Source organism: Cebus imitator, unplaced genomic scaffold, assembly GCF_001604975.1.
Source record: "Cebus imitator isolate Cc_AM_T3 unplaced genomic scaffold, Cebus_imitator-1.0 Scaffold468, whole genome shotgun sequence".
NCBI lineage: Eukaryota > Metazoa > Chordata > Mammalia > Primates > Cebidae > Cebus > Cebus imitator.
In genome coordinates, this window is record NW_016107783.1 from 1,065,740 (window position 1) to 1,093,445 (window position 27,706).

Genomic DNA, 27,706 nt, shown 5'->3' on the forward strand with positions numbered 1-27,706 from the left:
CAATAAAATGAAAAATGATATAGATTTAGGAGGATAGTGGTCTCAGTGTAGCATCTCTCATATTATTATTCCAGTATCATCTGTTACAAACTAAGACCAATTCCCACATCTAATTACAAACAGGATTTCAGAGTCATTAAACAAAATACATTTACATTAATGCTGCTGTAAGAAGATAGGGGGAAAATGAAGATAAGTTCATGCTGCATCTCTGCTTTTGAAGCTTTGAAGATTTAGACCTCTGTATTTAGAGATTATAAATTTATCGAAGAGCAGCAAAGTTATAGACAGGTGAAAACACTTTATTTTACACAGCTTAGGCTGCGCTACATGCATTTTGTCATTAGTTTTTGTTTTGTTGCATTTAGCACGTATGGAAATTAACAGGAAACTGAAAAATTCCTTTTCCATTGCTTAGCAGGTGCCTAGAGGTATCTCCCTGTGCTATACAAAGACATGTTCCTCATACTTCAAAGTAAATTTGCTACAACAAAGCTTACATAAGAAAATAGATTACTTTCAAGTAGGTAATTTTGATTTGATAAGACAAAGTTGTTTTATTCTCCTATTAAAACATAATACTAGTTCTTCAAAAACAAGGAAGGTAACAGAATAGATAAACCAAGTAAAGTGGTTCATGCAATATCCCTAAATGGATGAAATATAAACTAAGAGGAATAAATTTTTCTTCAGTGAATGCATGCAGTTCTCATAAACATTAATGGATCCAGGGAAGACATTGCTGAACGTCTGAAGTATACATTTATGCACTTTATTTACTTAGGATTTTCTTACAGAAAGTTTGTTTCAAGTAGTCCAAACAGAGCTTTAAAGTATCCCTGTTCATAGTATTTTAAGCCATATAGCTCATGGAGATCCAAACTATTCTAAACTGAAGAAAGATAAATATGATGGCTCTGGTCCTACAGTCAAATGAGAGAGAAGGCTTCTCATTTGAACTTTAACCCGTTCAAGAATAATGACAAATCTAATATATTACATTAATCCTTTTACGATTTTATTGTGGTTGGAAAGTGGTTAAGACCAGGGTCACTTCCTTCCCTCCTTCCCTCCCTCCCTCCCTTCCTTCTTTCTTTTGTTTCTGTCTTTCTGTCTGTCTGTCTTTCTTAGACAGAGTCTCTCTCTGTCACCCAGGCTGGAGTGCAGTGGCGCAATCTTGGCTCACTGCAACCTCTGCCTCCCAGGTTCAAGCGATTCTCATGCCCCAGCCTCTTGAGTAGCTGGGACTACAGATGCAGCTACTCGAGATCACCACACCAGGCTAATTTTTCTTTTAGGGGTGGAGATGGGGTTTCGCCATGTTGACCAGGCTGGTCTCGAGCTCCTGACCTCAAGTGATCCACCCACCTTGGCCTCCCAAAGTGCTGGTATCACAGGTTCTCAAGAGCCATCGCACCCAACTCAGGGCCACATTCTTAACTAGGTACTGTTGAGATGCACCACACAGCAACTCAGCGTTTTCTAATGTGTATGACAGAAATTTAGTCACTCTAGAATTCTAGAAGAGAATGAAGAATTGGAAATAAAATAATATCTGGATTATTAATTTTCTAAAGTTTATTTACAGACAGTTCCTGAACTAAATGGACATCTTACCTGTGTGTGCCACACCTCTCTTTTTCCCTTCTGCAATTACAGTGACAGCAATAACTCATTACCCTAGGCACAAAGGGAGAATTGCCACAGCTAGAATTGTCTTTAACTGTAATCTAATCCCACTCACTATTTTACACATCATAAAACTGAGGCTCAGGTACAGAAATAGACTGACCTGGATTCGCAGTTACTTCTTGGCAGAGATGGTTCTAGAATCCCAGTTTTTTAACACCTAATGTTAGGTTGCTTCCTCTGCAATTTCCCAACGTAATGTCACATGCACCCTCTTATTTTTCCTTATTCTCAAACCATCATGGAAGTTCTTGTTTCTTGCTTGAAAGTAAGGACATCTTTCCTGGACTATTACTGTAGTGATGGTGATGTTGATGCAGCCGCTTCAGCACTTCAGCATGCATGTGTTCATTCTCTCTCTCTCTCGTTCTCTCGTTCTCTCTCTCTCTCATACACACACACACACACACACACACCACCACACCAAAAACATTGCTGAAGTATACGAATGCCTTTATTAACTTAATATATCTGATGCACATAGTAGACAAGAGGAATAAACAGAGGTTGGTGGAGAGGAAAAGGAGAGAATACAGTTGGAAAATATCATCCAGAAGCAAAGGAAGCAGGCAAATATGAGAATTCAGACCTGAGATCATTCTACAAGTTGACTGAAGATATTAATTTATCTTCCCAAATTTTTCACTTATTGTGATTTTGTCAGTAGAAATAGCATATAATAGTGATGATGATGAATTTTCAGAAAATAAAATAGTGTAAATTAATGCTCCTCCCAAAGAAGTCCTCTATGCAACACCAAATCCACGAGAACTTATGGAAAGAAGGTTTAACCATCTATATGTCGAAGTAAGCACATCTGTTTCCATAGAAATGCTAGGGACCCAGAAATCAGGCAATAATATGTGTTTTATAAATTTTTGCTATTCATTATTTCCCGTGGAAATCCCATCAAAAATTTATAGGTTTTTTTTAACATAGTAAGATATAATTTTAAATCAAAACCTCATCAGCAATGAACTTCCTGAAACATATTTGGACAGACTTTTGAAAAATATAGATGACACAAAAAATCTTACTTTCCAATTCTATGCATTAATCCTGATTGGTTGTGATTTTTCCTTCATTGGCTATAAATTAGCAGCTAATATGGAATAGAGGATTTTCGTTAAGTATCTTCTGGCTTAGAGACAACTAAACATTTATAAATGCAGAGAAGCTTACAGAGGATAGTCGGGATGCAGCAGTAGAGTAGAGAACACGTTAGGCTCACTAGACTGAAAACACAAGATCTTGGCTCTATTACCACTAATTTTCCCTTCTTGTCAAAATATGTAACCTTGAGGGAGGCAGTTTATTCTTTTGTGCTTCTCTTTGTCTCTTCTATGATAATTGTCAGAGTACTGGCTTCTTACTTGCCTCATAGGTCTAATACAAAGGTGTAAGGATGTCAATAACCATATTTTGGCAAAATGTTATTAGAGAATGCTGCCCTTGTGTATTCAATAAAAGTATTTTAAATGCTTACATGTATAGTATCTATAAATTCAGTTTTATATTAGTAGACTATAAAGCTTTCCATGTTTACAAACGGCATGCTCATTTGCTTAAATCACTAAAATAAAGTGTTTCCTTATGTTTATTGATGGCAAAATGGTTAAGAAAATACTTTGTTCATGGGATAAATGTGTAAAAATAACACCTACTTTAACAACTTCAAAACACTCCTGGGAAACTTGCACAACACTCAAAAACATGAAAAACAATCTTTGGTCTTGTCATCTTTAATGCTAAAATAACAGCCCAGGTATTTTGCTTTTTTAGACTAAAAGATGTACCTCTTTTGCCTTTTGAAGCACTTGAAAATTTTAAAAAGAAAAACTCAAAAATGCTGACTGCGTAATAGCTGAGTATTCATGGTGGGTGTAGAACATGAAAGGTTACAATATGGATCTGTGCCTACGCATTTCTTTTCAACTTGAGCAGAATCCTCCTGCATCTGCTAACTCGGCAATCATGCAGCTGACAGATTTCTGGGTTTTCTAAATAATGCATGAGCTTTTCTTTTAACATGTCAGTGCAAAGGTATCAATTCTGCCCCAGTGTCTTTCATGATGTTGATTTGCCTTGACAGCATTCCATTAAACCAATGAGTTTTTCCCCTCCTGATGGTTCCCTAAATATTCATTCAAGTGATGTATTTGTTGTTTTTAAACGTATTATAAAGGATGTTTGCATTTATGAGAAAACTCCATGGCAGGTATAGTTGGAAAAAGAGGTAGAACAGCAAACTTTACAGCATGATGCTTTCCCTCATTCCTTTGATTCCTCCAACTACCCCCTCCCCCTGACCAACACCACCCCCTACCCTCCCAAAAGAAAGTCTACACTCAAAATATTTGAACTTCCTAAAGAAATAACACTGAAATATTTACTACTTCTTGATATATCTCTTGACAAAGCAAAACTATATTTATTAAATAATGCATGTTAACTTCAGCATCTACACTAGGAAAACAAATGCTTTGTTCTTTGCTCAGTGTTTTATAGGAACAGGTACTATCTCCAGTACAATGCATTGAGTTTCTATTGATTATGTCCCAGAAGGAGAAAGCAGTCTAAAAGCCAGAGAGTTAGAAGGGAATAGCATTTGTGCTCTATTTTTATAATGTGGTGTGTACTTTTCATAGATGCTGCTGCCCATAAAATACAAACCTTGAGCATCTGCAGAATATAACTTTTGCATCCTGGTTAAAAATGATTTCGATGCAAATCAGTTCTAATGGTTTATACAAGTTTCTTTGCAAATTTTTGCAAGCCATTTAAGATAAACATTAGGATCTTCCAATGATCACCTAGAGGAGGCACTTGTAACCAACCACTTATGAAGCAACTAGAGAGACTTGACAATTTAGTTCATATAGAAAAAAAAAGGAAACCTGGTCTGGGAATGCATTAGGTAAAGTAGACACGGTGTCAATTTGCACATGGAGAATAATGCTTATGAGGGGACACCTTCCTTTTTTTGCCAAGAAAGAGAAGTTAGGCATCTTCACTAAGATTTAGAAATACCACTCATGAGGAAATATTGCAGCTTCAGAAAATAATGAGGTAAACTTTGAATCAGGCAGAGTTTGTGTCTGGGACCCTAACTTTTAGTTCTTTTTTTCTCTCCTGTTGTTTAAAATCTCTATCCAGGGAATTCACTCTTCTCATCAGCATTAGCACTCAAACTTTGATGCACACTAACGTGTAAACAGTTGATAAGTGTCAAAAATATAATACCCTGGGTAGCTTTACAATTAACTTTATGCTTTGCATTAAACACATCCTAAGACAGCTGGCAATGGCAGAAACACAACAATTTCTCAGAGTCCATAAAATTATCTTACTTAAAGATAAGGTCAGCTCTGAGAAAGTGTCTTATGTTACTTCACTAATTATATCTAATTCTGAAAGGAAGCTCTTAGAGAATCAGTGCCCATCAACTTCCCTCAGTAAGTTAAAAACCAAAACTCTTATACATGAATGAAATGAATATTTCCTATAGTGAGTGCCTACATTGTTTCTATATTAAATTTTTACCCTGAGAGTCAATGGTCTTAACAGTGGTTTCTTGAAAGTTTCTCCAACTATATTCTTCTTTTATAATTAAAGAGCTACTAATTTTCACTGCCTATAATTGTGTTCTATTTTTTTTTTCATTTCACTTCACATTTTACTATTTTATTATTTATAGTGCAATTTAGGGAGGAATCTATTCAGAATATGTTAGATAAATGTTTATGTTATGTGTAATTACTATCCTTTTATCATTACCATGACATATTTATATACAGATAAAGAATATATATGTGTATCCTACATAAATATAAATCTGTATGTATATAATATTTGGCATGTTAATCCTTTTGAAAGGGGTCTTATTTAACTGTCTTAAGGTTTAAGATTTAGGCATAATTCTCCATAGTATGCCAGAAGAGAGGAGAAAAAAATCTAGGAAAGTATAATTCGCTTAAGGGCTTACCGGAACCTATGAGAGTGTACCTTAAGACAGTTTAGCCAGTGGCAAATTCCCCAGAATTTGTTTTTTCTTCTCTCCTTGTGCTTCTGTTCATGTTATTTCAGTAGAAAAATCTCACACCGCCCCTACCTCCCACTTTTTTTTATGCCACATAGGAGTCATCATAGCAGTATTGTCATCAAAACGAATACTTTCATGGACACAGCTCTCCTAAAGTTAGCCTGGCATTCAAACCCTCGGCTGCTGGTCACATATGGGGTAAGACTGTGCAGCTTCAGAGGGTGAAAATGTAAGCAGAGTAAAGTAAGAAGCTCTTACTACTAGGGATAAAGGCATGCCTGCTATGATGACCCCTTTGTGGCATAATTTATTTTCCTGCTTTATATTATTTATACCATAAACTTTAGAAAAGTCAGAGGTCAATTCCTCTCTCCTTATATCAACCAAACAATCATATTTCACTTCTTAAATTTTCTTTAAAGTCACAACGTTTGTTTTCATTATTGAAGGCATTAAAGTTTCTGCTAGTTGGCAGGATCAGCTTGCCTCTAAAAAGGGGAACTACAATGTTGGAATATTAAGAAATTTGCATAAGAAAGATCATAGAGTGCAGAGTATCCAGAAAATGCTGGTGAATCAAAATCTAATTTTTAAACCAATCTGTGAATATGCAATGCATGAAATTCACTTTGGAAATGTAAAATGTTTGGCATTTCTTTAAAGTGTTAAAAACAATTATCATTAGACCCAGCAATTCTACCCCTAGGTATATGTCTCAGAGAAATGAAACCATATGTCTACACAAATCCTGTACACAGATGTTTATAGCAACATTATTTATAATAGCCCAAAAGTGGAAGCAACCCAAATGTCCATGAACAGATAAATGGACAAATAAAATGTAGTATTTTCATAAATCAGAATCTTTTTCAGGCATTAAAATAAATGAAGTTCTGATACATGCTACAATATGAATGAACCTTAAAAACATTATTCCAAGTGAAATAAATCAGACGCAAGAGGTCACATATTGTATGATTCCATTTATGTGAAATATCTAGGATAGGCAAAACCATGGAGTGTACAATGTAATAGCAGATTAGCGGTTTCCAGGTTCTTGCAGATGTAGAGAAGTGGGCATCCTAATGGGTACAGGATTTCTTCATGGAGTGATAAAATATTCCTGGAATTTGTTAATAAGTTATTAAGACTAGAATTATATAATGCTAGCAGTTGTATAATTCTGTAAATATACTAAAACCACTAAACTGTACACTTCAAAAGAGTGAATTTTATGGTATGTAAATTTCACCTCAATAAAACTCATACAATTTTCACTTTGGATACTACAGAACTTCCAAGCCTTTCAATAAGAGCACAAGTATTTATTACTTTAGTTAAATGCATGAAGTAGGTTCAGTGTATATACTGATCATATCCATGACTATGGAGTAATATTCGAGTATCATAGAAAACTAGGATTTAGAAAAAATAATAGTGATTGTTTCTGAGTCCCTTACACTAATATGTCCAGTGTAAAGTAGAATCCACTAAATGTGGGAGATATCTAATGAGCCCAGCTCTATGTGAAACTATATGCTTATTAAAGTGTCTTTTAAAAAGTAAATAGAAATAAAATAATAAGAGTATATATGTATACCATGACAGTGCAGAATTACTATTATTTTAATTTTTAGAAATATGTATACTCTAAACAGATAGATACTCAAAATCAATATAGGCTATAAATTAATCTTTGAAATCTGGCATTGTATTAATCAAATTACTATTGAATATATTGTCATGTTCCAGCTAATTCATGAATGAACACTTTTTAAATGATAGAATATACCAATAATTACTTATTGTAAATTCCATTTATGAACACAATATCTCAACTAACATAGATATGACAACTCATTTATAATAATTTCTTCAAAAATTTTAGAAAAAAATTAAAATTATATTATTTCTTGACCCAGTTTAAGAACCATTGCCTATATTTTTCCTTTCTGTTATTTTTTACCTGTGTGTATTTAACCTGTAAGGATAACATGTGTGTCTTGGAAGATACTGCAAATCAGTGTGCAAATACCTTGAAGGGAATGGTATGCTGGATAACACCCTGCATGGCTTCCTAAAGTTTGAGTCTTGTCAGGCACATCTAATCTCCTGTGACAGAGTGACAGCCTGGGAGATAGAGGGGAAGCAATAGATATAATTTATTTTGACTTTACTAAGGGTTTTGAGACCATTCTAAACAATTGGCTCATCAATATATTGTGAAAATCCAGTCAGATTGCACACCTGAAGAGAGTTCTCAGCAGGGGCACAAAGAATTGTCAACCAAAATAAATGTTAAGTTGAGGCAATGAAACAAAAATAAGTGTTTTCCAAATCCCAAAAGTGGGAAAAACGTTTCTGCCAGTGTACTGAACATGGACAGAGGCACATTTTGATCACATGACACTAACCTCAAACTTCTAAGGGTGGGTTCAGAACCTGAAGTAACATCACTAAGTGAAAGACTCAGTAAGGAATACATAGTATGGACTATGAGAGCAACAGATTCAGGAGAGTACCCATTAAGTAAAAAGAATACAAGCAGAAGATGGGACTAGACTAATGATGTTCAAGAATTATAATAATAAAGATTAGAGTTCAAAGGCAATATGATTATCCCAGACTCATTCATTGTAACCAAGGCACAAAGAGAGACTTGTTTTAAATCACTTGTTTTGAACCACACAAAACTGTAGAAGAGCTAGATATTTAGCATTCATTTTCAAAATCCCAGAAACACTGCAAGAGTATAACGTGGAGGAACCAAGACAATATATTCAACACAGATTAGGTCTTCTCAAAAGTGAAGTTCGGCCCTTTTATTTGATAACAGCATAGTTGGGGACAGGAGGAAGGGGTAAGACTAGGAAGATCAGAATGATTATGGGTTGGCTAATAAGATCTATAAGGATAGATCACATCATTTCAAATTATTAATTGTGAGGAAGAGATAACAGTTGGGACAAACTCTGAGGTGGCTTTATGCTAACTGACCTTAATAATACTGACAAAACAAGAAACGTAATTCACTAGATGAGGTAACAGGCATAGACATAATAAACAGTTCCCCGGTAGTGAGAGTTGCTTACTTCTGGAATGAGTGATAGAAGGGTACTGAAAAAAACAATAGGTTCTTCTGGCTTACTTTATTATTATTATTATTATTATTATTATTATACTTTAAGTTCTGGGGTACATGTGAAGATCTTGCAGGAGTGTTACATAGGTATAAACATGCCATGGTGTTTTGCTGCATCCATCCCCCCTTCACCTACATTAGGTATTTATCCTAATGTTATCCCTCTCCAACCTCCCCATTCCCTGCTATCACTCCCCTAGCCACCCACCCCCCAAATGACCCCAGTGTGTGATGTTCCCCTCCCTGTGTCCATGTGCTCTCATTGCTCAACACCTACTTATAAATGAGAACATGCAGTGTTTGGTTTTCTGTTCTTATGTCAGTTTGCTGTGAATTATGGTTTCCAGATTCATCCATGTCCCTGCAAAGAACATGAACTCATCCTTTTTTATGGCTGCATAGTATTCCATGGTGTATATGTGTCATATTTTCTTTATCCAGTCTATCCTTGATGGACATTTGGGTTGGTTACATTTTAAGGGGTCATAAGCACAGAAGAAAGATGAGTAGAGTAGTGAAAGTTTAAAATTCTATCAGAAAAAAATCCTCTCAAAAGAGTTATTGATATCAGGAGCTAATAAAAACAGAATGCCTCACTTGATTCTCCAGAAACGTCTTGCTCCATATCTAATGAGGTGTTTGGATAACATAAAGGAAGATGATAATCTTGGGATTTTCTAATTCAACTTTGCAAGTTAATCAACCACGTACACTTTGATTCTCTCCACTATAAACTATATTTTCCAAAAGGTAAAGTACTCAACATCTGCTCCACAAAAGTAAAACTGACACAAAAGTCAGAACAAGTAGGGACTCAGAGGATAAAGATTTACATGGTTATAATGGTGAGTTCTCCAGAGAACATCACTGAGCATAGTTCTTCCTGAAAAAAACAATGCAGTTAAAAATAACCCATTTATTTCTACAAGTAAATGGTCAACCCTGAAAGTCATTGTTGTAGTTTAAAAATAGATTCTGCTACTGTACAACTATATTTCTAATTTGACAGCTACAATTATAATCATTCAATCATCTATTTCCCACAAACTCTCTACAGCCATAACCTTTAGTGATTAATTATAAAGCTCCATGAGAAACAGTACACAGACTAATTTCCTAAAACAATAAAAAACAGAATTTCTCATTTGGAGCTAAATGAAACATGAAAAAGTTGTTATTCATGCTGAAATCTTGATGCAAAGTCATGTTGCAGCCATTAAGGAAACTATTAAACAAAACCTCAAATCAAAGAAACTATAGGTCTGTCTTCAAAGAGAAAATTCTGTTCTTGCATAAGGATATTCTAACTCTTAAATTTGCTTTTTCTTTTAAAGCCTAGTGGTACTGACTCTATTTTCATACTCTCCTGCCTCTGCTCTTGTCACATCATCCAAAAATATCAACTTAAGCAAAACAGAAGTTGCAAGAACTCTCAGAAGAAAAACCCTTTTTCACACACATTCAAACATCTCAACTAAATACAGCTTTCTGGTATTTTTAGGTCAGTGTCCTGCTTATTTCAGGATGTGTCAATAGTTGTGGAAATTTCCTTAGGTCATGGAGTATGTGCTGTCTGACAGCCCTGGTTGTTTTCTTTTTGTGAAGAGCAAAGTACACAGTGGTTGATCTCATACCCTCTAGGAAGATGATACATTGCTGTACATTTTTCTGTTTAGTTCAATTGTGAAAACATGATCTTTTAATTTGTATTTTGATAAAGCCTTTCACAAACAAATAAAAGCCAATACCTCCAAAATTAAATGGCAAAAATCAATGGTTAATGGGGAGCTAGAATAACAAGTTACAAGGAATATGCGGAGAAAATAAAATATGATCCTTTTTTAAATGACAAGATAGATAAACATATTAACACCAACAGAAAAATTTTAATTGAATACTTGGCAAGTTTTTATACCTGTCATATTTTGCCTTCAGGGGATTTAGCAACTAATAACAATGATGAAATTAAATAGCAATCTTGCCATAATTTAAAACAGAGTGTGCTCCCTCTTAAATTGAAAAACAAACTCATTTTTAAAGTTTTCTGGTTAAACACATCATTGTGAAAGTGGCTTATAAGAACCAAAAATTGTGCTCTCAGGTAAAAGATTCATATGACCACAGATAAATTCAAGGAAGAGAGACCATCCATTTCTATTTATAACTGTATCTTATGAAAACAAATGCTACCCTTAGGGACAAAGCAGGAAAGATAATATGCACTCAGCTTGATTTCAAAGTAGGGACCTAAATCATTGAGTTTATAGTTAAAACAACATACAATTCTAAATCATATTTAATCATTTGTAATGTTTGTGGATCTAACTAGATTTTGTAATATTAATTGTTAATTTTTGTGGGTCTATGGTAAGTATATTTATGGATTACATGAGAGATATTTTGATACAGGCATACAAAGCATAATAATCACATCAGGGTAAAAGGGGGATCTATCACCTCAAGCATTTATCCTTTGTGTTATTCACAATGAATACAATCCAATTACACTCTTTTAGTTATTTTTCAGTGTACAATTAAATTATTTTTGACTATCGTAACCCTGTTGTGCTGGCAAATACTAAGTTTTTTTCATTCTTTCTATCTTTGTATCCATTAACCCTCCCCACATCCTCTCCCCACCTCACTCCACACTACCCTTCTGAGCCACCTTCTACTCTCTATCTCCATGTATTCACTCATTTTAATCTTTAGCTCCCACAAATAAGTGATAATATGTGATGTTTATCTTTCTGTGCCTGGCATACTTCACTTAACATATTAACCTCCAGTTCCATCCATGTTGTTGCAAATGACAGAATCATGTTATATTTTTATGGCTGAATACTACTTTATTATATATATGTGTGTGTGTGTGTGTATATATATATATATTATATAAAAAAAAATATATATATATATATATATATTATGACTTGATTAATTGGACAGTTTCAGAACTCCAAGTGAAACATTTGTTTTCTACACCTTACTTAATTGAAGAGAAAAAAAGATAGTATCAAGAAAGAAAATCTATCAGAGATGTAGTCAAAATAGTAATTCCCAGAGTAGATCTTGAGGTCAGATCAGGTCTAATCTGAAGTCTGATAACTATTTTGTAAACAAAATATTCATCAAGCCAAATTAAGGACAATCTCCTTTATCAACTGCATCACAATGTCTAGGCTTATTGACTGAGACTCAATATAAAAGAAAGAAATTTGATTATGTAGCTTAACCTATACTAGAAATTGATTCAAACATTAGAAGCACAGTGTTATGGTGGAAAGATCAAGGAACTATGAATCAGTGCCAGTTCTCTCATTAAACAGCTGTGTGATTGCATGCCAATTTCTTATGCTTCAAACATCATCTATAGTATGAGGGGTTGGGATTTAATTATCTGAACTCACTTAGGACTCTAAATTTTAATTTTAGAAATCTTTGTTAATAAGATTTTTAACAACAGGTGCTTTGTAGTTAACCTAAAAACGTAATTGATCAAAATTTTCTATTAATCAAACATAAAAATTTCCTCAAGCTGTGTCTTCAACTCTTACCCAACTCCTAGAAATGTCCTGAGGTATCTGAGAATCACTATGTAAAAATGACTGTCCAGGGGAATAACACAGTGTGTTTATTTGTCGAAGGCTTGTTTTATTTTAATGATTGATCTATGTAATCACCGAGGCCATTATGTACAGATAAGTGGGGATAGAGGAGCTTTATTTCATAGTCTCTTCCACCTTGTACAAAGTCTTGATGATATACTCCTTGGTCTGGAGGCAGTCAACACAATGAGACAATCTATTTAATACTTCATTCAAAGCTATCCATTTTTTTTTTCTGATTTTCAATTTCACTTTTTTCAAAGACCAGTTCAAATGTTACATTCTACAATTGAATCCCTTTTTGATTATCTTAAAAGTAATTTCTTCTTTCTCTATATTCTCACAATTCTTCTTGTTGCTTTTACCACATTCCATGACAGAGTATACTCACTTATATATTGATTCCTTTCTTATCTCCTCTCATACCTAGGTCATAAGCATTTGATGTACAGTGATTTTTTTTTGTCTTCTACCCTCAGAGTACCAACATATTGCCTTTATAACTGTTGGAATATTGTACATCGTGGAGCCTAATACATATGAAAATTGAATTTTGCTGAGAATCATATTCAAGAATTACTTTAATCCCTCATGGAGTGGTTTAGAAATGGTCACAAGCCACACTGCTTATTTAATTTATGTGCTTGCCCTTCGTGGAATGTCTGTTATTTGCTAGTCACTTCAAATATACAACTGAAATTTTTTCCAACAAAACTGAAAATAACTGCATTTGATGATAATTTAACACTCAATTCTGTGTCACCACATAACTGATGGAAACATTCAATGTGTATTCCTCAGGATATCTTACAACCTACTCAATTGAGTATTTACCAGATTGACTGCTTTTCCTTTGCCTGATTGGACCTAGTATACATCTTGTAAATAACGTTTTAATGTTACTCCAAGATCTAGCTTTCTTTTGGATCAAATAGCCAATTTCCCAGTCCTACTTGAACCATGAGCATCCAGAAAGGATATTCCCATAACTAGTAATCAGGCCCTAAAAGCTATGAACCCTGATCTTCCTTGTTGAGATTATCTACTTCTGTCCCTTCTTGGAAGGCACTAAGGTAGATAAAAGTTAAAAAACAAAGAGAAATCAAGCCCAGTCTTTGATCTCAGTTTAAATGATGAGTTACGCAACCCAAAGGGCAAAAAAGACACACTAGTCCCAAGATTACCAAAAATTTTCAGATCTAAAATTCTTGAAATACATTTTCATTTACAAATTATCCTTTATGAAATTACAGTAGTTTAACTTTCCAGTAGAGCAGGGATTTCATTTATTCAGACTTTGAAAAGCTTCAGAAACTTCATTTAAATCTATATAATAATAATTATTATAATACTTCAAGTCAGATTCACTTCATTCCATCAAGATAAAGACAATTAGATTGTAACCTCTGCATGGTCAAAGACAATGACTTCCATCACTCCATTTCTAGTGCACCAAGTATAACATCATACAGAGATGGAAATCTATACTTTTTTATCACAATGATAGATATTCAGAATTAGGCCAGAGTATATCTGGCCAGGAACATTATTAACTATTTAGCAACTTTAAAATTAGCTACCAGTATAGCTCTCAAATATGATAGCTTATTACAAAGGAGATACATAAAAACTTTTTAGAATATTTTTTCCAGAAACTGGTATTCCTGAGGCAAACATGACAGAAATTACTGTTTGAACTCTCACCAATTTTTACTGGTACAAAACACTCCTTTATAACAACATTGGATTATAAGAGACTTCCTTTTAAATATTGGTCACTTCTAAGTCACTTTAAGATTTGAAAGCCAGTATGAATTAACTGCCATTAGGATTAGGAAACTGATAATCAGTTTTCTCACTGTATCTTCATTTTAACATTTTTTTATTCCAGGGATTGATAAAGTCAAATTCTTATTACAAACAAGCATTAAAGAGGATGCATAATATGAGAAAAGCTAACACTTCGGATTTAACTAGACACAAGACTCAAACTTAGAACTGCAACTTACTAGTTTTATGATTATGGGCAAGGCTGAACCTTTGTGCTTCTGTTTCCTGATCTATAAAAGGGGAGTATTGGAAGTACCTTTTTCTCCAGATTTTGTTAAAAATTAAATGAGTTAATATGTGAGATAGTACATAATAACTAGTAACTATTCTTACTCTTGCTATTATTATTGTTTAGTGTTAATTTTATTCTTATATATAGGTTGTTTTCAGTTTCCAAGAAACCAGTAACATATGCATTTTCTATTGATTCCCCAATAAATTGCATCCAGGCTATGTGGGAAAAAAGTCACTGTTGGCACTGGTTGGAGAACAATTCTCACCTGTATTTCACCATGAAAACTGTAATTTTGCATGAGGTGATCTACACTGTCCTAAAGTCAGAGTAGTTTCTCATACTGATTTCATTCAATAATTTTCCTCTTTAATTGCTCTTCCCACTTCCCTGCAAAATAAAGCCCCATCATGCTTGAATTTCCAGAAGCCTAGAAAAAATGATGTAAAGTTGCTGCCAATCAATCTATCACATTATATGGAAGTTAACTGCAGAGTTAGCTTGGAAATCTCTGAATCCTAAAATCATCTTTAATTACTCATTTTTTTAATGAAAAATATTTGGGGAACTGAGCCAAGAGGATTAACTAGAAGCAGTTCATGTTCACTGATCTCATGGAGAAAAGTGATCTATACTGATCTCAAGAGCTGGAGAACACTGACCGTGCAAGCCAATCAACAGATAAATCATGTTGGGATATAACAAGGCAGCAGGCAAAAACAGAGGACAGAGGAATGAAGCTGGCCACCACCCTGTTAGATATCAGCATCTTAAAAAATATCAGCCAGTAGGGTGGCTCACACCTATAACCCCAGCACTTTGGGAGGCTGAGGCAGATGAATCACCTGAGATCAGGAGTTTGAGACTAGCCTGGCCAACATGGTGAAACCCCTTCTCTACTGAAAATACAAAAATTAGCCAGGCACGGTGGGCACCTGTAATCTCATCTACTTGGGAGGCTGAGGCAGGGAGAATTGCTTGAACCCAGGAGGTGGAAGTTGTAGTGAGCCAAGATTGTGCCACTGCACTTCAGCCTGGGTGATAAAGCAAGACTCCATCTCAAAAGCAAAATAGAATTCCATATCCAGCCAAACTAAGTTTCACAAGAGAAATAAGACCCTTTTCACACAAGCAAATGCTGAGGGAATTCATTACCAGATGGAAAAACATTTCATGCTCTTGGATAGGAAGAATTGATATTGTTAAAATGACCAAGAGAACCTCCCAAACATGGAAAGGGTGAGTGAGTGAGAGCCCCCAGGGAGATTCATGCTCCCCACAGGGACCTGTGCAAAACTGGGAACGGGAGACTCACCCTGCTCCCCTGCACCCTTCCAACACACTTTTAGACTGAGGCAAAGAGCCACCTGAAGGTTTTGTGGGGACAACTTCCAAGTCCAAGGGGACCTCCGCAAGTCTTGGGCCCCAAGACAAACCAGCACAGGTGCCACAGCCCCAACAGAGGCCACAGTTGCAGTGCCAGGGAGCAGGAACATTGCTCCACCACCGCTTTTCAGCCAGGGCTCAGTGCTAACTTGTGGCCCAGCAATCCCACTTTGACCCAAACTTGGCTACACCCCTACTTAACTCTGCCACTGGTAGCATGTTTATCTAATAAAATTTCAATCCTTTGATCATTTTAAAAAGGAAAAAAACAAAAAGGAACAAACAAAATATCTGAGAAATATGGAATTACGTAAACCCTCACAAGATACTTCACATGAAGATCACCTCCAAGACACAAAATCACCAGATTCTAAAAGGCTGACATGTAAGAAAAAATGGTAAAGGCAGCCATAGAAAAATGGACAGGTCAACAACGTAAGGAAGACAATCAGAATTAACAGCAAACATCTCAGCAGAAACCCTAGAAGCCAGAAGAGATTGGGGGGCGATATTCAACATTGTTAAAGGAAAGAAATTCCAACCAAGAATTTCATATCCATGGCCGGACACGTTGGCTCACACCTATAATCCCCAAACACTGTGATGCTGATGCAGGCGGAGCACCTCAGATCAGGAGTTTGAGACTAGCCTGGCCAACAAGGTTAAACCCCTTCTCTACTAAAAATACAAAAATTAGCCTGGCGTGGTGGTGGGCACCTGTAATCCCAGCTACTTGGGAGACTAAGGCAGGGAGAATTGCTTGAACCCAAGAGGTGGAGGTTGTAGTGAGCCAAGATCGTGCCACTGCACTCCAGCCTGGGTGATAGAGTGAAACTTCATCTCAAAAGAAAAAAAAAAAAAAAGAATTTCATATCCGGCTAAACTAAGCTTTATAAGTGAAGGAGAAATAGGATCATTTTCAGACAAGCAAATGCTGAGGGAATCCATTACCAAATGGAAAACAAATGGAAAAACATTTCATGTTCTTGGATAGGAAGAATAATATTGTTAAAATGGCCATACTGCCCAAAGCAATTTACAAATTCAATGATATTCCTATCAAACTATCAATGATGTTTTTGATAGGTCTAGAGAAAACTATTCTAAAATTCACATGGAACCAAAATAGATTCCAAATACCCAAAGCAATCCTAAGCAAAAAGAACAAAACTGAAGGCATCGTATTACCTGCCTTCAAATTATATTACAGGGCTACAGAAAACAAAACCGCAGAGTATAGCTACAAAACAAACACATAGATAGACCAGTTTTACGGAATAGCTAACCCAGAACAAAAGCCACAGACCTGCAATCAACTGCACTTTAATAAAGCCGACAAAAACAAGCAATGGAAAAGGACACTTTAATCAATAAATGGTGCTGGGATAACTGGCTAGCTATATGCCGCAGATTGAAATTGAACCCCTTCTTTGCAGCATATACAAAAATCAACTCAAGATGGATTAAATTCCTAAATATAAAACCTCAAAATGTGAAAACCTTGGGGGATAACTTAGTAAATGTCATTTTAGACATAGGAACTGGCAAAGATTTCATGAAGAAGATGCCAAAAGCAATTGCAACAAATGCAAAAAGTGAGAAATGGGAACTAATTAAACCTCTTTACAGCCAAAGAAACTATCAACAGGGTAAGAAGGCAACCTAGAGAATGGGAGAAAATATTTGCAGACTATACACCTGGCAAAGGTCTAATATAAAGAATCTTCAAGAAACTTTAATGTACAAGCAACAAAGAACTCTGTTAAAATGTGGGCAAAATACATGAACAGACACTTTTCTAAAGAAGACGTACATGTGACCAGGAAGCATATGGAAGAAGCTCAACGCCATTGATTATTAGAGAAATGCAATTCAAAACCACAATGAGATACCACCTCACACCAGTCATGGCTATTACTATAAAGTCAAAAAATAAGAGACGCTGGCAATGTTGTAGAGAAAGGGGAACGTTTATACACTGCTGAAGGAAGTGTAAATTAATTCAACCATTAGGGAAAGCAGTGTGGTGATTCCCCAAAGAACTAAAAACAGAAACACTATTTGACCCAACCATCCCATTACTGGGTATATGCCCAAAGGAATATAAATTGTTCTACCATTAAGACACATGCACACATTTCACTGCAGCACTATTGACAATAGCAATTCCATGTCAGGTTGACATGGAATCAACCTGAATGTCTATCAATGACAGAGTGGTTGGGGAGGAAGACAGCAAACCATATTGCCATGTATGTACCTATGCAACAATCTTGCATGTTCTTCACATGTACCCCAAAATCTAAAACACAATAAAATATGTATTAAGAAAACAGAAAATGTGATAAATGCGCACCATGGAATGCTATGCAGCAATAAAAAGCAATGAGATCACTTCTTTTGCAGGAACATGAATGGAGTGAGTCCATTATCCATAGCAAACTAATGCAGGAACATAAAATCAAATACTGCATGTTTTCACTTATAAGTGGGATCTAAGTGATGAGAACACATGAACAGGAAAAAGAGAACAACAGACACTGGGGCTACTCAAAGGAGAAGGGTGGGAGGAGGGAGAAGTTAAGAAAAGAAATAAAACTGTCATGTACTGTTTAGTACCCAAGTGGCAAAATAATCTGTATATACACCAAACCCACAAATCATGTGTTTACTTATTTAACAAACCTGCACATGTACTTCTAAACCTAAAATAAAATTAAATGTTTCTTATATCGTTCCTTCATTTGTCCACCCTTCCATCATCCTTCCATCCATCCATCCATCCATCCATCCATCCATCCATATTTCCATCTGTCCATCCATCCATTCATGTATGTTGATAATTATAATCTCATCTATCTTCAAAAGAGATCTGAGGGGTTTTATGATCAAGGCTAACATCCAATGATCACCGGATAAAAGAAAGAAGCAAGTAATATGAGAGGAAAGGACATCCCACTCTACAAGTCACCTCTGTTTTCTTTTCCTCTCATCCATCTTTTCTTCTTTGCCTGCTCCCTGTTCTACCTCTTTTTATTAACCCCTGTAGATAATACCTGGAGTCAGCTGGCACTTTCATTTAGCTAAGGAATTAGTACTCCGGCTGAAAAGACTTCAGCCCAGCCAGCTGGACTATCAGCATTGCCTTTCAGTGGTAAATTATTTAGAATAGGATGGAGTAAGAAACCTGGGGTGATGCTGGAGTGGAGCAGCCTTCGGCAGGCAGAGAGCACAATGGCAAGCACTATAAGAATTATAATTCATTTCCACTGCAGCAAAACAGTGAAGATAAATAAATGTTTCCAAAATGAGGTTATGACTTGTAACTGTTTCTAATTTCAGTGTACAAGTTAGCAATAGGGCTAAGCATCGTCTTGAGTATCTTTATAACAAAAGTAGACATATTATTCTCTCCCCTCCATCCTCATCTCACCTCTCTCCTGCCCCACAAGAAAACAGTAAGAGTCACCTGTCTGGGATTCTTGAAGACACTCACCTGTGTTAGAATTAAGATCATCAGGCTCTGATTCAGTCCCATTTTGGCTTCCATTTCCCTGAAGAGTGTTCATAGCCATAAGCTTCATCTTCTGCAGTTTCATTGCCTCAGCCATTGCTGCAGCTGTTATACCTAAAATCAAAATTATTCCATTCCATTTATTTATTTATGTTAATAATTTCACCTTTTATTTTAGACTTGGAGGTACAAATGCAGGTTTTTCACTTGAGTATACTGCATGATACTGAGGTTTGGTGTATGGATGACACTTTGTAAAATAGGGATCATTTCTTAATGTAACTGAAAGCTGGATAGATTTATTTAACAAAGCTATACTGCATAGCACAAACCAAAATTAACTTAAAGTTGAATTTGTTAATATTTTAACAATGTAACTTTCAACTCTTGTAATTTCTTCATGCTACAATAAATAGTTTATAAACTTTAAAAAGATATATTAAATATGTCTGATCCCCAATTTGAAACATAAAGTAAACGAAGATTGTAGCAAATGGTTTTTAAAATTCCAAGATTATTGGTAATGTATTATTTTGTCTGCTAAGAAGTTTAGACTGTTATTTTGGACAGAGCTCACTATGTAGTAAATTCCATCTAAAACAACATGGTCAGTAGGAGCACTCTGAAATTCTAAAAGAAACTCCTTTTAGTGCATATCCCCCTTAGTGCATATCTAAAGGAACCTTTTTCTAGTGCATATCCTTGCTGACAATTTTATAAAGGATAGGCTGCCTAGCCTATGAGGATCAGCTTAGTTGGGAGGGGGAGAAGAAGGAAAAGACTTCAGGTATTCTTTCTATATTTTTATCTGCCTCATACTTATATACTGAGGGACCAACATAAAGAAAACATGGCATGCCACCTATACAGCCAGCCTCTGTAGTATAGTTACATTCTTTTGTATTAATGTAAAGCAGATATTAAAATAAAACTCTCAGCATAATGGTGTAAAAAGATAAGGTGTGGGGGAATGGCCATAGATAGAATGTATGAGTATGTAAATTTGAAATTATTCCTCCTAGGAAGTCCATATCAGACAGCAACACAACCATATATAAGGAAACAAGTACTAAAAGTACCAGAACAATCCATACTCCAACGATGTCCTCCCAAAAGTCTAGTGAATTCAACTTATTATTTTTAGATAATGTCCCTAATCATCTACTGGTACACTTATAAGGAGTTCAGAGTGGCAAAACAGAACCTTAGTTATTCTACCAAACACACAGTTAGATAGTGTGTTTACTTCCCCTTACATGTTTGATAAGGATTTATCATACCTCTTAGAATCAGGATCTTCTAATGACAGGTTTTTTTTTTTTTTTTTTTTTTTTGAACAACTGATATTTCCCTTCTTTTCCTTGAATCATATTTTTGTGGTAGGATGAATTTTGCTGAATTCTGAAATAATGCCTCAAAATCTACCCAGATTTTTCTTTTTTCTTTTTGGCCCATGGTAGCACTGTACCAGTAGATGATTAGGGACATTATCTAAAAATAATTAAGTTGAATTCACTAGACTTTTGGGAGGACATGGTTGCTTGCTTTCTGAATATTGGTGCTCCTGTGTTGGGTGCATACATATTTAGAAATAGCTCTTCTTGTTGAATTGAACATTTTAGCATTATGTAATGCTCTTCCTTGTCTTTTTTGTCATTATTGGTTGGAAATCTGTTTTTCTGAAATTAGTATTGCAACTCCTATGTTTTTTCTGTTTTCCATTTGCTTGATAGATTTTTCTACAAGCCTTTATTTTGAGCCTATGAGTGTCATGACATGTTAGATGGAGTTCTCAAAGACATGATACCATGGGGTATTGCTTTTATATCCAGCTTGCCACTCTGTGCCTTTCAAGTGGGGCATTTAGCCCATGTACATTCAAGGTTACTAGTGATATGTGTGAATTTGATATTGTCATTGTGATGTTAGCTGGTTACTATGTTGGTGTGTTTGCGTGATTGCTTTACAGTGAAACTGGTCTGGAAACAGTTTTGAAATTCTCTACAAATCAACTGAGAAGATGCACATCTTTCCAAACAGAGTAGTATTTGGGTTTATTTTCAGTAAATGCTTAGGCTCTGAATTATACTCAGAAAAATACTTGAACTCTAAAAAATTGTACTAAAGGTGTTTTCTATTCAGAAAAAAAAAAAAAAAAAAAAAAAAAAAAAAAAAAAAAAAAAAAAAACCTCTTGGACTCTAAAAACAACTTCAGAATGCAACAATGGGAAAGCCATACAGATATAAAAGTTAGAGACTGAAAGAGCAAAGAAATGACATGAAGGTAGTTATGGGCTACCCTAATGAGGAACAAAAATTCCAGTGGTTCTTCAGAATCACCATTCATGGATAGACAAAAGATTAAAATTTAGTTCAGTTCTATGGCTGTGAGAGAAAAGCTGAAAAAATACAGCTTTGGGAGGATCTCAAAACATTCAATAGGAGCTGCATTTTGCTAGACATCAGCATAGCCATCAAATGATGTGGGCACTAAAAGTTGACTATATTTTGCAAGTATCTGTTGAGTTACAGGTACAGATATTAAGAGAGAATACACTCGATCTGTGCTAAAGTTCCACTTGCCTCAGCAAAACAACAGTTGGAGGATGTAAAATCAGGCAGTGAATTTGGACTTAGGAATTGAGCCAAAAAGAGAAAACCACAGTTAAGAAGGGTTGGCAGGACAAACAGCATGACATATAGTGTAGTCCACAAAACCAATCTCAAGAGAAAGCTGGCTGCTGCTTTGAGCAAACTGCTGTCCCTTAGCCTCAATGTGCCTAATAAAATTTTAAGTTGCCAAACAACTGTTTACTTCTTGTAGACCATAGAGAACCTGTCTTACATCAACTTTTCCCAAACTACTTTTCATTTGACAACTTGTTCCACAAAATGTTAAAAGAATATCTATTTAAAAATGAAGAAACTGGGTAAGAAAATTCCCAGGCCAAATTAGGTAACAACAAGTTAATAAAAATCTTTTCTAGCACTTACCATATGCCACACAATCTTGCAAGCTCTCTCTCTCTCTCTCATATACATATACACACATATATATATAGTATTTTGAATGTATAATACATATATAATATTCAAAGATACCTTAAGAGTGTAATAATATTACACTCTTACTCTACATTTCCATGTTTCTGGTCAGTAAACCAAGACGGAAACTGACTAACTTGTCTAATGTCATACAGCTAACACATCTTGAAATTGGGGTTTAAACCCAAGTACTCCAGGTTTTTTAATGGCAGTTTTTCCAAAGCTTTACACATGAAATATTTTAATGAATTTTCAAAAAAGGCATAAAATGGAATATCTATTATTCATTTTAAGGATACTAAAACTTTGTAGAACACAGTTTGAGAAATGCTGCACTAAATCTATTTCTTTTAGCAAAGGATATAAGCTCAACTTTATTTGCTTGGATATTATTTTTATTTCTGAATTTGAATTTAAGCTGTATATTGATATCAGGATTTCTTACAATTTATATAAAGTTCATCTGTTCTGTCATTGAGTAATCATGAATTATAATTGTCCATTGGTCATTTATTTTTTTATTTTTTTCAGACAGGGTCTCACTCTGTTGCTGAGGCTGGAGTGCAGTGATGCAATCACAGTTCACTGCACTTCAAACTCCCCAGGCTCAGTGGACCCTCCTACCTCAGCCTTCTGAGACTGCAGGCATGTTTCACTAAGCCTGGCTGATTTATTATTATTATTATACAGAGACTGGGTTTCACAATGTTGCTCAGGCTTCTGAGCACAAGTGATCCAACCACCTCAGTTTCCCAAAGTGCTAAGACTGGAGGGATGAGCCACTGCACCCAGCCCACTGGTGATATTTTAAATTTTAAATGTTTCCTCTTTTTATACATTATCATTAAGAGAATTATTAATTTAATTGTCTTTCTGGTACCAGTGAATGGACAATATTCTTGTTTAAGGAAATTTGAGCCATAAGAACTCTTTTAATACTATATACAAATTCCAGTAAGTTGTACTCTGCCCTAAGGTGACTTATATGACCATTTTTATAGAGTATTATTGGATGTTTCAAGATAATTTTTAAGGAATTTCCTGCCCTGACTTGCCATAGGTCTATGATATCTAAATCAGAAGATCAGAAGTGGTATGATCAGCAAATATCATTGTGAGTCTGGGAGAGAATGTGCATTAGATATAGATTGTAGGTGACGAAACACTTCTAATTTCTAACATTGGGAGAAGAATGACTCTTTCCATGGCTATTAGCCCAGAAAGACAGGAAGACTACCTGAAATGCTGGGCACTCAACAAAGCTAACAGGAATACATTATCCTGTTTTCTAGAAAGGTGGTTCTGTCTGTTTAGAAAACCAGCAATACTTTTCAAAATACAGTACAATAAATTTCCTTTTGTAAGTAGAATAAATGGGAAATTAATCTCAAATTCAATAATCTATTTTCGTCTAAAATTACATTGTAGTACTAACTTCTGCATAACAGCTAATGAAAATCCAAATGTGTTTTGTACTTGTTAAAAGGTATCAAACTGTCAGTAGGAGAATATTAAATCACAATAATGAATCACATTCCAGAAAGATAATTGGCTTCCTAAAGATCACTCCTCTTGTGGCTTTACAGAAGCCAGTCTTCCCTTGGATATACCACATAGGTGCCAGAGAATCAACTGTGCAATCAATTTTCCACTCTTCAGAATAATGATTCTCAACCAGTGTCATGCTCTGTTGCTACAGAGCTACTACTATGATTCTTTGTTGTTTTTATTCAACATTGTGATATTTTGTGTTTTAAACATATGTATACTACTTAAATGAAGGACAAGAATGCAGCAATACATCTAGAAATGTTAATTGGTCTAAAATGCTGCATTTTAAATGTTGCTTGCATTATAGTTACAATAATTAAAGGTGTAATTTATAACATCAAGAAGGGCCTGAGAAAACAGCAAGGATAGTATTTGTTTAGCCCAAATTATGATGTAAAGCATAATGAATGAGGAATCATAAAGTCTGGATATTAAAATCGGATTTCTCTATAGCTACCTGTATGCCTATCTGAGTCACTTTATCTTAAGAATCAATGTTCATGTCTTTAAAATGAGGTTCAATCCACTGTTAAACTTCAAAGAGTCTAAGTGGAATGAAACACTTCCAAAATAACCATAATGAACTAGTCATTTATTAATTTTATAATTTTATTAATTTTAATTAATTATTTATTAATTTTAATCATGTCTCCCTTACCAAGGCTGCAAGGTGCTTACTACCATAAACTAAAAATATATTAGTCTTATCTTTTGTATTCCCTGGTGCCTGACACAGTGTGCCCTAGAAACAACTGCAGAATAACAAAATGCATGTTCAGAAGGGACAACAGCAGGAGGAAATAAAAGGGCTATTAGCCCAATGCTCGTAGGTAGCCCAGTGCTTCTCTAGAAGCAGGTCTGTTTTACATTCTCTCCACAATTGCATTCTACCTGACTATCCCATTAAGACAAAAGTGAGAAGTGCACAAAAACAAAGATGGCTCACTCAAACACTGGAAGTGTTTGCCTTTGTTTCACTCTTTGACTGTCTGATGGTTTTATTCCTTATCATCAGTTTATGCTTAGATTTACTGAAGCCAAAAACATCAGGCATATGTTTTTGAAAGCAAAACAATATGATATAGTGAACACAATTAAATGAAAACTTTGTGACAGAACTTGTCATTCTCAATTTAATGAGTACATAAAATTAAATATAGATGTATTGATATAAATGTATGAATAGACTTGCGATCACATTTCAGAGGTTTCCATTTGTACAATATGTAAAGAAATGTGAATCCTAATTGTTTTCAATCTATGACTTTTAAGAAACTGATTTTCAACCTCCAGAAAACAAGAGATTTAGATAGCACCTAAATTAAGTTTATTATAACAGTAATATTTAATTTTATATCCACATTGCTACATGTTTTGAGATACAAATATTAAAAACTATATATTAACCATAGAATGTATAGTCACTGTACTTGAAGCTACCGGAAACAACCAAGAGCATGAACAATTATTATGTGACAAGTAAAGATAGATACCATATAAATAGATACAGTAAAATCTAGGGTGAGGCAGTCTCAGATGGAGATGAGAAACTTGTTGAAAACTAGAATAAAGGTGACTTTTGCTATGTTTTAGCAAAGGGACTGGCAGCATTTTTCCACTGCCCTATAGATCTGTGGAACACTGAACTTGAAAGAGATGATTTAGCGTATCTGAAGGAAGAAATTTCCAAGCAGCAAAGCATTCAAAATGTGACTTGGGTGCTCCTAAGGGCATTCAGTTTTATGTATTCACAAAGATGTGTTTTGGAATTAGAACTTATATTTAAAAGGGAAGTAGAGCATAAAAGTTTGAAAAAATTTGCAGCCTTATGATGTGATAGAAAGAAAAAACTTTCTGAGGAGAAATTCAAGCCAGTGCAGAAATAGGCATAAGTTACAAGAAGCCAAATGTTCACTGCCAAGACAATGGGGAAAATGTCTCCAGGACATGTCAGAGGTCTTCACAGAAGCTCCCCGCATCACAAGACAGGAGGCCTAGGAGGCTAACATGGTTTCCTAGGTAGGACCCAGGACCTTGCTGCTTTGTGCACTCGTAGGACTTAGTGCCCTATGTCTCTGCTGTGACTAAAAGAGACCAACGTACAACTCAGGCTGTTGCTTCAGAGGGTGCAAGATCCAAGCCTTTGTGGCTTCCACATGATGTTAAGCCTCTGGGTGCACAGAAGTCAAAAACTGAGGTTCGGGGACCCCCATCTAGATTTCAGAGATTGTATGGAAGCTCCTGGATGTCCAGGCAGAAGCTTGCTGCAGGGACAGGGTTCTCATGAAGAACCTCTGCTAGGGCAGAGTGGAAGGGAAATGGGAGGCGGGACCCCACACACAGAGTCCCCAATAGCACACTGCCCAGTGCAGCTATGAGCAGAAAGCCACTGTCCTACAGTCTTCAGAATAGTAGTTCCACTGACAGCTTGTACCATGTGCCTGGAAAAGCCACAGACACTCAACACCAGTCCATGAAAGTAGCCAGGAGTGGGGTTATACCCTGCAAGCCACAGGGGTGGAGCTGCCCAAGACCATGGGAACCCACCTCTTGCATCGGCATGACCTGGATGTGAAATGTGAAGTCAAAGGAGACTATTTTAGAGCTTTAAAACTACATTACAAGGCTATTGTAATCAAAGCAGTATGGTACTGGTGCCAAAACAGAGATATAGACCAATGGAATAGAACAGAGGCCTCAGAAAGAACGCCACACAACTACAACGATCTGATCTTTGACAAACTTGACAAAAACAAGCAATGGGGAAAGGATTCCCTATTCAATAAATGGTGTTGAGAAAACTGGCTAGCCATATACAGAAAGCTGAAACTGGATCCCTTCCTTACACCTTATACACAAATTAACTCTAGATGGATTAAAGATTTAAACATTAGGCCTAAAACCATCAAAACTCTAGAAGAAAATCTAGGCAATACTATTCAGGACATTGGCATGGGCAAAGACTTCATGACTAAAACACCAAAAGCAATGGCAACAAAAGCCAAAATAGACAAATGGGATCTAATTAAATGTATGAGCTTCTGCACAGCAAAAGAAATTATCAATAGAGTGAATGGGCAACCAACAGAATGGGAAAAATTTTTTTCAATCTACCCATCTGACACAGGGCTACTATCCAGAATCTATGGTGATCTTAAACAGATTTACAAGAAAAAACAAACAACCCTATCAAAAAGTGGGCAAAGGATATGAACAGACACTTTTCAAAAGAAGACATTTATGCAGCCAACAAACATGAAAAAAAAGCTCATCATCAATGGTCATTAAAGAAATGCAAATCAAAACCACATTGAAATACCACCTCACACCAGTTAGAATGGCAATCATGAAAAAATCAGGACACAACAGATGCTGGAGAGGTTGTGGAGAAAACAGAATGCTTTTACACTGTTGGTGAGAGAGTAAATTAATTCAACCATTGTGGAAGACAATGTGGCAATTCCTCAAGGATCTAGAAATAGAAATACCATTTGACCCAGCCATCTCATTACTGGGTATATACCCAAAGGATTGTATCTCATTCTATCATAAAGACACATGCACATGTATGTTCATTGCAGCACTGTTCACAATAGCAAAGACTTGGAAACAACTGAAATGCCCATCAACAATAGACTGGATTAAAAAAAATTGGCAAATATACACC

General features: G+C 35.5%; 1 protein-coding gene across 7 annotated transcripts in view; it reads right to left on the bottom strand.

Moving 5' to 3' along the window:
• The window catches only part of DACH2 (dachshund family transcription factor 2), a 632,920-nt gene that overhangs the window by 155,943 nt on the left and 449,271 nt on the right, over nucleotides 1-27,706 (bottom strand). For 6 of the 7 annotated variants that reach the window (XM_017512281.2, XM_037732723.1, XM_017512278.2 and 3 more), the window contains exon 4: nucleotides 19,426-19,557. The exons of the other annotated variant lie outside the window; for it this stretch is intronic. In XM_017512281.2, the coding sequence (XP_017367770.1) occupies nucleotides 19,426-19,557 (132 nt within the window). The remainder of the gene's footprint in view (nucleotides 1-19,425; nucleotides 19,558-27,706) is intronic. 7 annotated transcript variants of the gene reach the window in all.